Genomic DNA, 13,358 nt, shown 5'->3' on the forward strand with positions numbered 1-13,358 from the left:
CTTCTTCGTTGCGTTCGAAACTTTCATCGTCGATTATACCACTAAATACAGTTGAAATTATATCGTGTTTGGTGTCATTTTAATCACAAAAATGTCAGAAATAAGTTAGTGAAAGTCCCATAAAAAAAAAAAATAATGAAAAACACGCGGGCCTTTAAACTGTGCCGGCGACGGAGACATGCTTCGGCCACGCGATCTGTCCTTCTATGTTCGGCTTCTCGATTGAAGTCTCGGAGCAGTCGGCGCGGTAGACGCAGTCATAAAAAAATAGAGTCTACTACACTATCGCCGCGTTCGTGCAGAACACGGCTGTTGGACAGTGATAGCGCGATATTACTGTACAAGTTAAAAGTTAACCCTCATCCGTCCCTCGTGTCAATTTGACGCAGTTTTCTTGAAATAAGTTACACTGTTCTGTTATTTGTAGGTAAAGTCTGAAACTTGGTGACTTTTATTTTTTTAATGTGAAACATATAACTGCAAAAACCTTCGATTTCAATGATAAAAAACTCGAAAAGTAACTGTCTGACTTGTTATTTTATCGATTTTTTTATCACTGTATCAATTTGACACCGAGGGACAGATTCGGTTCGCGAAATAAGGGACGGATGCGGGTTAAAACACTTTTCGTTTAACTCTGAATTAATCAAACTGTTTATTTGCAATCTCTCGTTAATACCATTGCTAAACCTACCTTTCTAACAGCTTATGAGCCCAGGAACGCGGACCAACAAAAATATTTCTCGTAAATTAACCTTTTGCACTCCGAATTATTTTTTAACCTATACTGTTGTATTAAAAGTATTCAAAGTTTCTTTCCGTATGTGTTCCTTTAATGCTGCCAAACAAATACAAACAAAGCGATGATCTTTATGTTAATGTTACAGTACTTCATGAAGGAAGTTGAAGGAATTTTGAGACACCCTGTAGATTTCAAAAAGTAAATAAGCATTTATACATAAATACATTATCATAGAATAGTTTTGAAAAACGGTGATCATTCGCGTAACTTTCTTATCGACGTTTATGCGAGTCGTAATAATCAAAACGCGTTATGTATGAAGAACCTCCAGTTCATTATAAATAACATATCAAATATAACATGTATATACATATGTATATAGGTTGCACGTGTCATGAGAGATAATAAAGTTTATATACTATTCTCTTTTTAAAATAACTTTTCATTTCCATCGACTGCTGCTCAGAGAATATCCAATTCAACAATACTCTATGACACAATACTTTATAAAATTCAATTCAAGTTAAGAATATTTGGCTTCATACACAGTAACGCGGGCTCGTCACCGATGTCCAAGTATTTAATCTTATCCTCTGTTGCAGGTTCCCAGATGTCCTTTACGTATTCGTCGAGGGACGGTGTGGGGTTTCTAGGTGACAAATAATTATCATATCACACAGAAACTAACCGATAGAAGTATCATTATAGAAGAGCCAGTGAGTGAAAGAACATAGAATGGCTAGGGAAGCTACAAAGGAAAAGGAAAGTCAGAAAGGTGAGTAAGACCAAAGACTAGAAAAATATGAAATATATAAGGTAGATAGTGTAGATAAAGTAATTATGATAGAAGGTACTAGGAAGAGGAATTGGTGGAAACGGGTAAATGGGCAGAATGCATGGATTAAATTATTTTATGTACAGAACCAAGTCTAATTCGCAGCCGTTCGGCTGAATAAATAAAGTTATACAGGGTGGTCATTAACTGCTGGCGGAACCAAAAACGAGGAAATTCAACATAAAACCATAAGCCGAAAATATAGAATAAACTTTGTTCATGTGAGGATTTGATTCCGAAAACATCAAGTTTGAAAATTCGGCGAACACGTGTCCTATTGAAAAGAAGTACTTCTTGCAAATACTATAATTGTAAGCACACAAACTTGGCGGATTTTCAAACTCGATTTTCTCGAAAACAAAGCCTCGTATTGTATGAGAAAATTTTATTCTACATTTTCAACTTATTTTTTTATGTAGGATTATCCTGTTTTCGGTTGTACGAACAGTTACCGATCACCCAGCGTGTACAATACTATTGTTCGTATTTAATGCACGTTGAAATAATTCGTTCAACAATTATATTCACGATATTGATCGAATATTTTCTGTTAGGAGTGGCAGTATAATTATTTTTGATATAGACTATTATTTATAAATTAGTAAAAATTACTATTAGTATAAATGTAAATTGTAGTCGTAAGTTTAACCCTTCGCACTCGAGTTATGACTCCGAGAGAGTCACCACTAAAAATTGCTGCACCGTTCTTCAAAATATAATTTACATTATTAAATATGTTGGTATCTAATCAATCACTAAGCATTTAAGTACTGTATGAGGTACTACATTAAAGTTAAAGTTAAAATAGTTGAAATAGCTTCGAGTGCAAAGGGTTAAGCCATTCGAGAAGCTACAACTTTGGCTGTTTCAACTCACCCTGTTTTTCCGAAATTGGTCCACATACGAGTTAACCGTTCCAATGTCGCTCTATCTTTTGTTCCTATTGCTGGTGGTTCTGGGTCCTCAACTTTAAGAGGACTCAGGTAAAACAGGTACGCCATTTCATCGACATGAGATGCCCCTAAAGAATTCGAATTGTTCCAATACAAAGCAGATTTTATGCGTTCATGACATGGCAAACAGAAATATGTAGATCAAATGCATGGCATTTAAAGAATTTAAGAGTACATGTTAATCGTTTTAATAAGTCGTGAATAGTGCATCGGCATGTGCGTAAATCCTTTTAATCCTTTTACTGTCTAAAATTACATCCACCCAGTTTTATCGTAAATGCTCAAATTCGCGATCCAGTGATAAATGAGTAGAATAAGCAAAATGCATCCTAGAAGTTTGTCGTAGTTAGCTTGTGAAAATGACAAACTAAATAAAAAGGTGAAACTCTCTCTGAATGAATGACATGTACATATACAGTATACAGGGTGCGGCACCTAAAACATGTCACCTGAATAACTCGCTTGCTTTTGAAGATAGAAAAAAAAAGGATCAGACCAAACTTACTTGATATTGAGGGGCTCGTAATCTGATGTCATTAATTTTTTTATAGGTGGAGACGTCAAGGAGATATGAAGGTCAACTCTGTTTTTTTTAATAGAATGTGGTATTTTTTAATACATGAATCGATGCAGCTGGACATTTGTTATAAAAAAGTACTAACCTATGTATGTCGAAAAGTTAATAGTTCAGGAGATATTTCAATTTAAATAACTCTAAAATACCATTACTGTCGTGTACTAAGACGTTAGTGTTTACTTGTGTTACGTTTTGTAGTGTGTAGTGTTTTGAGTGACCTGTTTTAGGTGCCGCACCCTGTATATTAAAGAAACTAGATTACCTTTAATGACACGATCGACCAATACGTCCGTATGTGTTTTCTGATTGCCGACATATGTGTATACATAAAAATATGTAGGTGCTGATGTTCTCTTCACCCGATCCTCTACATACAATCTCGCGGGAAAGCCGAACTGAACGTCACTCAAAAAACGTACAAGTTGATCTCTTTTTTCCGGACCGATCTCTCCATCGAAATAGGTATTCTCAACAGCTTTGAATAACTTATTGGTTTCGTCGGGACCTAAATTCTTCAGAGACGCTAGTTTTTTCACTTGCGACGTTAACAATTCATTGAGCTTTGCCATCGTCGATTCTGGAATGCCTGAAGAATTACACAAATATGAAGTATGAATACACTTAACATTAGTGTTCTTATTCACATTTTTAACCATTTTTATTATGCGTCTAAAGAAATATATTTATTAAATAATTCCATATAAATGCATCTTTATAATCTCAACAATCGTAAATTCAAAAGTTTGCAAACACGCCAGTTTGACGGGTCCCGTAGTTCTGAAGAAATATTATTGATAATAAATTACCTTTTAGAAACATTAGAAACTCGTGCGACGTATATCCAACTATAACGGGAACAGAAGCTTCCCTTGTGAACATTTCTTCCATTGGAAATGGTAATACTGGATTTTCCGCTATATCATCAGTGTTCAGTGCAAACGGAAGAACAAACTGTTTTCTTTCCTACAAAAATCACGCGAGAGAGATTATCCAACTGTGTGTGTTTTTACGTGAACTATATTACTTTCCATAAATGCTACGATCATGTCTAAATTGGCTGCCCACGACAGTAGAATCCATTTACGGTGACGCAAACATCTCCTTGACTTCTATTCTATCCCTACATTAAAGAATTAATCAAGAGGAAATTGAAATATTAAATTTTGAATACATGTATGAATTGTATCAGCTTAAATTTGACACTATGGAACACTATTAAACGATAACTGAAACGAATATTAGAGAAACGGCCCGTTACTGATCAAACCGAGCATTCACCGGCATACTTTATTTTTTTTTACACTGTTCCACCAAACGGACACTTCTGAGATTTTTATACAAAATAGGTTAGCATCATAGCAATATTTTAGAATTTTTTGGTAGGTGTCAACCCAGGGGAAGATAGTTAAAAAAATTCCCAAAAAATTAATTAATTATTTTCAACTATAAATAATTAGCAAAAAATTCTGAAAAAATCTGAAATATAGAGTGTATCTATATCTTTTGTTTGCCGTTTATCCCATACCGATATCTTTTCTCGTTTTAGAGCAAATTGCATTTAAGTGCGGGGGAATTTACCTCAATATCACCCCTATCGGTGGGGGTAGACATTTGAAATTTTACACAATGTTACTTCCAATTTTTAATGTCCTTTAAAAATGTCTTGTAGTCTAGAATTTTGTGAAATTCAATTCTATTGTAAAGTATGATTCTAGAAAAGGATTTCTAAATTTCGAAAATTTATGTAATCATAAAAGTTTGAATGAGGTGATGTACATAAAGTGCTAAAGTATTAAACACAGAAAACTCTACCTGGTTCTCGGATTGTTTGCCAAGATCTAATCTAGAGATAAACTAAGAATGTCTGTCTCCAGTACACGCGCGCGTGTCAAGATAATTCTTATCGCTATTAATTAGCACATTAAACGCGGAAGTACTGTATATTTGCTGTCACTTAAAATACATATTCAAAATTCAAAATTATGTTTGCACGGGTTATACGCAACGTATCATTACGCTCAAACTAAATAAGAATCTAAATTTCCAATTAACTCGAAGGCATAATCACAAGAATCACAGCAGCCATTTGAATATTTTGTTCGCGAACGTGAACGAACTGGATCACTTCTAACAAGCTCAATTTCGATTTTGTAATTCCCTAAAAATGTATATTTCTTAATCTTTCGACAGAGTTACTTGTCTGTTATAAGCACACGCGAAGACGTAACGAAAGACAGTCATAATCAACGTTGGTACAATATAGTTTATATCAATATGAAGAGTGTAACACAGTTAATAAGGGACGGAATTATTCGTTGAATTAGAGAAGAAATAAAAAATTTCTAAAAGATGATAGCAAACACCAATGACGAATTAACTCGTCATCCTCGGTTGAAAGGTCCAAGCTTGAATGAAAATATAGAAAAAATGAAACACTCAAAAATTTCGTCATTTTACAATAACAAAAATCTCAAAGAATATCGCGTGCTAATGTGTACCAGCTCCTTAAACGATTAAATAAATTACTAGTTAATGCTCGTGTTGCAAAGTGATCTAAAAACTGTAAACCTGCATGAACGTCTACAGACTAATTACAAGCGTGTTTGAGAATCGGTACATTCTTATTACATGAAAAACCCAGTTACATGAACGACATGAACCGACTCGTTTCCGGCTGCATTCACACGAATCAAGATTCTACTGCATCGTAGGGTTGCCCGTAATTATTGAACGCATGTCAAGAAAACTTGTTTGCCTGCTCCGTAAGTATGTGCTCGACAGCCTTGACGATATCATTTGCATCAACCGTTCGAAGGTACTGAACAACTTCTTCAGGATCGGTGGAATCTTTGCCAAGGACTTTGGCAAGTCTGAAACATCGCTCAGGTTTACTTTGATTCAGGCTCCACGGACACGTCAACAATCCACTTTGCATGATTGCTTTGTGAAAGAGTCCTACGGACAACAATGACTACATAGTATTTTATTGTGACAAAAATCCAGTTTAACGTTTTCCTACATTTTGCAAGCGAACGTCGGGCTTATCAATGTTCGAGTTATCGGCCAATCAACAACAACCCAGTAAGAAATCAGCTCTTGACTTGGTACGAATTTGGCATCAACTTTGGCGCCATATACAGACCCGTCTGTTTCCGCATTAGGTTCGGTATTTGGCGCCTACATTCTACGCCAAATGCAGGCCAAATCAAGAGAGCAGATGTTATAGATTATAGAGGGTAGGTCGGTCGTACTAATTGTAAGAGCGAACCTAACCTTGCTTTAAGAGTAAATATTGAGCAAAATCGTTATTATGTATCATCATTTTAAGGATTCGTAAATGTTTAAATGATTGGAAACGCATGGAACATAAAATTAAATAATTTAGAAATTTAAATATAAAATTTTATTTTCCCTTCTACAGGATGGTTTACTCCGATTTTATTGATATTTACTGTTAGAGCAAGATTCGGTCCGCTCTTGGAGTGATCGACCTGCCCTCTATAACGAGACCAGCGTCTGCTCTGGTAATATAATGCCTCCGTTAGTACATTTAAATAAACATAGCGGTTAATGATTTCCTGTATTCAATCGTCAATTTTGTACAATTTTTTCGATATTCCGCGCCAATTCGACGCCTATCGTAAGTCTACATCCGAGCCTGTATTTTACTACTTCTCTGCGAAAATTACCGTGAACATTGCTCTTTCGCAAAAACAATTCTGACAAGATGATTTTTCCCCGAAATGAAGAGCTCCTTTCTTGCAGCCCTTCCTCTTAGTCCAAATTCATTTAATCGACGACGAACTGATCTCATACTAATATTTTTATCAAGATTTGGTATTATTTCGTTATAAATATCAACAACTGTCTCAAATCTGTTCACTTTGATTAATCAATGAATAATGTGGTTGGTTCTAGCGTTCGCTTTTCGTGTTCTACAATTTGCAAAGGATGTTATGTATAATTCCATGACGCTCAATATGTTGCATTTCATAATACGAAGTCATTACAGATGTCTCTAGCTAGTCTTTAGTTATCCCCCGGAATGTTTTTCAGCTTTGCGATGCATTTATACTTGATGTGATGGATCTGCCGTCACGTTCTTTGCCTCACTCATCGTGGTCATTTACATCGTACTTCTAATTGTCTCAAATGTTCAATGGATACTGATCAAAATTACTTACACTACGTTTGTATTCATACCTATACCGAATTATTATCACAATGTACGTAAGTGATTGTCCTCCTCGAAAGCGACAGCTCAGAACAAAGTGAATATAAATGTCCTTGAATTTTCGGAATTAACAGAAGCATATTACTGAGGTCTTTATAACAGAAGGTACAAAACTTGATAAAAATACAATTTAGACGCTTTCGCAAGGTTCGCAGAAAAGTATAAGCTATTTGGCACTTCAAATATGACTACAGTGGTCGAAATTTCTATAATGCACTATTCTGCACCACACAGAAAAAAATTAAAAAAAAAACGTAAATAGTAAACATAGCGGTCTAGACTCTAGAGTACGCAGTCCCTCTATCCGAGTGTCTACAAGGCACAAGACCAGATACGATAAATCAACAAAAATGGTGATATTTTTAAAATATCTATGAAAAAGAAGATGACTTTATAGAAATTTCGACCACTGTAGTACGTAATTAGTAAATGACCGCCACTGTGGTTATCTGTTACCTTGCGCTCGTGGCGATATTGCCAGTGCATGTGCCAACACTCCTCCAGCACTCGCCCCAAAAATCGTAACATTGTTAGGATCGCCCCCGAAATTCACTATGTTCTCTTTGACCCACTCCAGAGCAGCGATCAGGTCTTTCAGTCCCTGATTGCCTGGCGCAGACTTGTGACCCAGGTTTAAAAAACCTGCGGCATACCGTTAGAAATCTAATTACCTTAAATATGACAAAATTCTTTTATTCATCCCTTCCCTTATAGGGTTCGAATAATCTATTATTTTAGATGAGTATTAGACTAAAATGTGAATAATTCATTCGAAAGAACTAACCGAAAGCGCCAAGTCTATAATTAGCCGAAACCACCACGACATCCTTTGCCAGCAAATAGTCTGGCCGTTTATCTACGAAACTTCCTGTTCCAATTAGAAGTGAGCCACCATGAATCCAAAACATTACCGGTTTACATCCACTAAGTGAATTAGTGTAAACATTAAGGTATAGACAGTCCTCTTGACCGATTACACCGATCGGGGACACTTCTCGTAATTGTGGACCACGTACTTCACGAGCTTCTGCAGTGTCCTTGATACCGACCCATGGAGTCGGTGGTTGTGGATCCTATTTGTCGAATCGGGAAAAAATAATCGATAAATTGATCGATTTAAATCAAATAAACAACGCGTCCGGTACAGGGATACATCGTGATTCTTCGTGATTTTGCTCAAAGTAAAGAGCAGAAATTACAAATCATTTTTATGATTTCTAATCTAATCAAATTTCTATCTTTTATTATTAGTAGGTGATTCGTCACAATATAATTAGTAAAACACATAATGTATTTGAATAATATCATTTTTATTAATGCGTTATTAATCAATATTACAAAAATTTGGAATTTTTGTACGAAATGAATATATAGGTTCACTTAAATATTTTCTAGTTGAACTTAAAAAAATACATTATGGGTCATTCCATGCCAAATCGATCACTTTTTGCAGGCACCATCGTCGTTGGTCTAAATGAAATATGTTGTAATCCATGTGAAATTAGGGGGGGGGGGTTTAAGTTATCATTCTGCCGGTTTCGAATTTTTTTAGAAAAGTCAGGCCTTCAAAGTTTTCAATTCTTGCCCATTTTGGCGAAAACAGGCCTCACTTACGAATTTTTATCTCGGGAACTGTTTGTCCGATTGAGCTACATTTTTTTTTGTTTTATTCGGAAAGGATTGGGCTATTACGAAATAATTTTTTCAACCTCGAAAATCAACTTTATAACGTCGAAAAATTTAAACGAATTCTTTTTCTGCGTTTTTTTTTCGATGAGGGGCCAGAGTGATTTAAATTTTGAAAAAAATATGGTTATATTCCCTGAAGTTTCCCCTTTACAATGAGCCTTTGAAAAAGGTGGAGCCATAAAAATTGGCGTCACGAATGAGCTGGTAAAGTACGCCGTGTACCTCCGTTTCAGGTCGAGACGAGTCGAGCGCACGGCTATTATGGTCCGTTGTCTATACCGCTGATCTGGCGTACTTTACCAGCTCAATGTGACGCCAATTTTTATGGCTCCATCTTTTTCAAGGGCTCATTTTAAAGGGGAAACTTCAGGGAATATAACCATATTTTCCAAAATTTAAATCACTCTGGCCCCTCATCGAAAAACGCAAAAGAAGAATTTGTTTATATTTTTCGACGTTGTAAAGTTGATTTCCAAGGTTGAAAAAATTATTTCGCATTAGCCCAATCCTTTCCGAATAAAACAGAAAAAATGTAGCTGAATAGGACAAACAGTTCCTGCTGTGGAGGCAGAGGCCAACAATAACGACCAACCAACTTGGACTATACCTTCTTTTCGAGATCCTGTCTATGATTCTGTATATGCGACCTTTGTGGGGACAAGTATGGAAGTCTAGAACATTTGTCAAGAGAATGCAGGGTAATGGAAGAAAAGATCAGGATCGAGGTTGTAGTTGTAGTGAGTGGGAGGAAAGATAGGAATGTTGAAGAGTGGCTGGAAAAGTTGTGGAGAAAGAGAAGAAAGAGGATAAATGTGCCAAAAAATATAGCGAACTAAAAACAAATGTTAGGGAATAGGAAAGGATGCAATGATTAGGTTAGTAATAAGAAAAGGTATGGGCCGAATGTGTGAATAAGATAGATCTGTAAGGTTAGGATACTGTAAACAAAGTCACATTTCTTAGCTGTAAGGCTGAAATAAAGCAATAATAATAATAATAATAATAATTACTGTTCAGTGACAGCTTGTACGAGAGTAAAGTGTACTTGTAACCTAAATGGAACGAAAGTTTTTTGCAATTATCTCGGAAACAAAGTCCGAGCGACAGGTAATTGTATCATCGACGAGGTATGAATGTATGTATATGTATATAAGGACAGAGCGACCTATCATCCAATGTATTTTTACGGCCCACTTTTGTGGAATCACGTAACCCCATTACCATTCTCATTTCGCCTATTTGCATGCAAATAAAGCGATCCAGCACGCGATACAACCATTCAGAACAGAAGTAAACTTATTTATTTATTTGTAGCACGAAGATTCTATATAGACTCGTTTAAATCGCACGAAATGAAAGTGGGGTTACGTGGCCCCCGAAATACACTGGATGAGATATTTAGGTCTATTCTTTAAAGCGGACCCTACACGGTCAATCGGAATGACAGTCACGTCGAAGATTGACATTCGGATTGATCGTAAAAGGCGGATTGATGAAATGGACTAACGGATTTTCAGATATTTGGAAATTCGAAATCCGAGCTTCAATCACAGGAAGTGGAGGAGAAACTATTTAACAGTCTTGAATAGGTTTTTGTCCATTCGAAAATAATGTTTATAATCATCAGAATTTGTTACCGACATCTCACGGAGCAAAACATTAATTTATTTTGATTGAAGTCAGGATCACAGTCAGGATTGACAGTCTGACTGTTCAATCAGACTGTCATTCCTGATTGACCGTGTAGGGGCCGCTTTATACTTAGTCGGTGGTTGTATAGAGGAAAGTTGTTCACAATGTTGATCTTGACAACAAATGTCAAGATCATCCGAGCTGCCTCCCCTAAACGTACCATTTACCCCAAAGTTTCCTTGTGATTTGCTCAAAGTAAAACGTAGAGAAAATGTGACATTAAAGTTTGCTAAAAGTTGACATTCGCTATGTATATCTGGAAAGATATTAATCGATTTAGAAGATCTATTACCTTAAATCTGAGTTCGCCGATAGGAGGAGCAGCGAATGGTATCTCATGGAACGCGATGAAAGAGCTACCGAAGACACTTTTCTCTACAGCACCTCGTAATTTACCTTGCTTTACTGTAACCACCGGTTCGTTCATTGTTGACCACGCTCTAACCAACTTTGACGACAGTCCAATGTCCTCTGCGGAGAGACTAAGCACAAGACGTGAATCGTCCGCACGAGAATCGTGTTATTTACTGATTATATCAAAGTATTTTCTTATCAGAAAGTTGACACCAGAATCGTAAATGGAGCAGTTTCAGATACCGAACTTTGCACGATATCAACAATCGTCGGTTTCAATTATTTTTTAACCATTAACGTTGAAATGTGGTGTCCATTTCTTGGGTTAGAAAGTACGAACTCAGCAGAGTGAACAGAGCATATTTTTAGAATAATAAAACGTGTAGTTTTTATCGCGATAGTATCTATATTGCTCGGATTATTAAAATTTGCTAAAAGTTAAGTAGATAACAATCGTTTGTGAGTAGTTTTTGCGATAAATTTACAATTTGCTTTGTTGTCTCGTAGCATACTTTGAGATGTAGCAGAAGCATGACATGGCAATTGAGTTAAGAATTGTATAAAGTTTATTACCATGACCATTTTTTTTATATATATAAAAAACGTAGAAAATCACGGCTGTCGGTAAACTTTGAATCTAATATACACTTCCCTAAATTTTCTTAAATGTAGCGGTACTAATCGTGGTGAAATGAGCACGTGGTGAAGTGACCTCGCACTTTTTTACTACATTTTTTATTGCAGAAACGGCTATACTATTGTTAAAGTCAACACAGTATAACACAGTTTTAGTATACTATATACGACATCGATTAATCTTTCCCAATCTTGTTTAATCCGCTCAATATAAAAGTATTTGTAACGACTTTTGCACAAACGATAACTCATTTACTTTTATCAGACCGTACTAATGACTTAAAGATAAAAATAATGATAAGGCAGTGATATTGAAACCTTTAATATTAATACAACCTTTGATCTTTCAGTTCCCGTATCAAATTAATTTATTACGTATAGAAGAAATGAATATTAATCATTGTTAGCAATTTTGAAAAATGTGAGCCGTTATGTAGACAATTACAACTTTTTTTTTAATAACAAAGTTACTCGACCGCATTAAACATTATTGTTTCCTCGTTCTTTACATTCATCTTCAAAAGGATATAATAAAAAATTATGGGATATTAATTTTTATAAGTTGGTCGATCGTTTTTGTTAGTTGATTTTGATAACAATCGTTCTTTTAGTCAAATGGTTTTGGAAATTAACGCGCTCTCATATAGTTAGGCAGATATACAATGAAACGAATTAATATTCTGACTAGTGTTCCTTCTCGAAAATTTCCCGAGAAATTTTATAATTGGTTATTTCTCATTTCTCGAGAAATTACAGTATTTCTGAAGAAAAAATATAGTATTCCATTTAAGAAAAGTAGATTGATCTTCAGATCTCCTCCACCCATAAGAAAACAATTAATACTACGTAATGTAGCCCGTCGTACCAAGCAACTTTTGTACGAACACCTTTTTGATAACGGCAACGCCTTTCGAGATATCCTGCTGTTCTCACTTAAACAGGACACCCTGTATGTACACTAGCTCATACTAAAAATAAAAATTAACGTAAACGCCCGCACTCTAACTATGACGCAACGTAATCAGGAACGTTCAAAGTTCCACTTTGCTATTCAAATTTCGACGTGTTTCATAACAAGTAATTGCAACTCCATTGCAAATGGCTAATGCGGCAGATATAATTCGCATTTTTTGCTTTATAATTATTAATGGCACTGATAGCATGTAGCAAAACGTACTCATTCATTTACACTTTTTGTTTCGTTTAATTTTCTTTGCGAGCAAAAAAAACAAATTACACATAACTTCATACTCCATTATTTATAGTAAATATCACAAGCAAATAATGTACAATGAAACAGAGATTAAAAACACAAACCAATTTATATCTTATGTCTTATATTAATACGTATTTCATATGCAGAATGATATGCTCTTTAATTTGTTATTATACGTTGAACATAAAATTTTATTTGTTGCTAAATACTTGTAGTCCCATAATTGTCCCAATTCTCGCTCCCATGGATCATATCATCACATCATTGTCTCCCATGATGTAAGCTGATTGTGGATCCTAGGTAGGGATTGCAATCCGGCAGGATCCCGCGTCATTTTTTGGTCCCGCATTTCTCAAATCGGTGATGCGGAATCCCGCAATTTCGCGGGACTATGCGTCCCAAAATTTCGCGAATGACGACGCACACGAAG

General features: G+C 35.6%; 2 protein-coding genes across 21 annotated transcripts in view; one reads left to right on the forward strand and one right to left on the reverse strand.

Moving 5' to 3' along the window:
* The window catches only part of LOC143212094 (uncharacterized), a 59,267-nt gene that overhangs the window by 38,813 nt on the left and 7,096 nt on the right, over positions 1 to 13,358 (forward strand). For 9 of the 20 annotated variants that reach the window (XR_013009624.1, XR_013009625.1, XR_013009626.1 and 6 more), the window contains one exon: positions 1,345 to 13,036. Coding sequence is in view for 1 of the 20 variants with exons in the window: in XM_076430450.1 (XP_076286565.1) it covers positions 1,345 to 1,395 (51 nt within the window). In the remaining 19 variants the exon portion in view is untranslated. Of the gene's footprint in view, positions 1 to 887; positions 941 to 1,344; positions 13,037 to 13,358 lie in introns of those variants that run through there. The other 11 variants (XR_013009617.1, XR_013009614.1, XR_013009612.1 and 8 more) reach the window with 11 other exon arrangements.
* Positions 620 to 11,226, reverse strand: LOC143212104 (esterase FE4-like). Its single transcript, XM_076430477.1, has 8 exons — positions 11,015 to 11,226; positions 8,126 to 8,414; positions 7,798 to 7,983; positions 5,863 to 6,062; positions 3,914 to 4,070; positions 3,370 to 3,693; positions 2,454 to 2,598; positions 620 to 1,391 (listed from the first exon to the last, which is right to left on the reverse strand). Exons 1-8 carry the CDS (start codon positions 11,147 to 11,149, stop codon positions 1,256 to 1,258), a joined length of 1,572 nt encoding a protein of 523 aa, XP_076286592.1. The 5' UTR covers positions 11,150 to 11,226; the 3' UTR covers positions 620 to 1,255.

Source organism: Lasioglossum baleicum, chromosome 9 (assembly GCF_051020765.1).
Source record: "Lasioglossum baleicum chromosome 9, iyLasBale1, whole genome shotgun sequence".
Taxonomy (NCBI): domain Eukaryota; kingdom Metazoa; phylum Arthropoda; class Insecta; order Hymenoptera; family Halictidae; genus Lasioglossum; species Lasioglossum baleicum.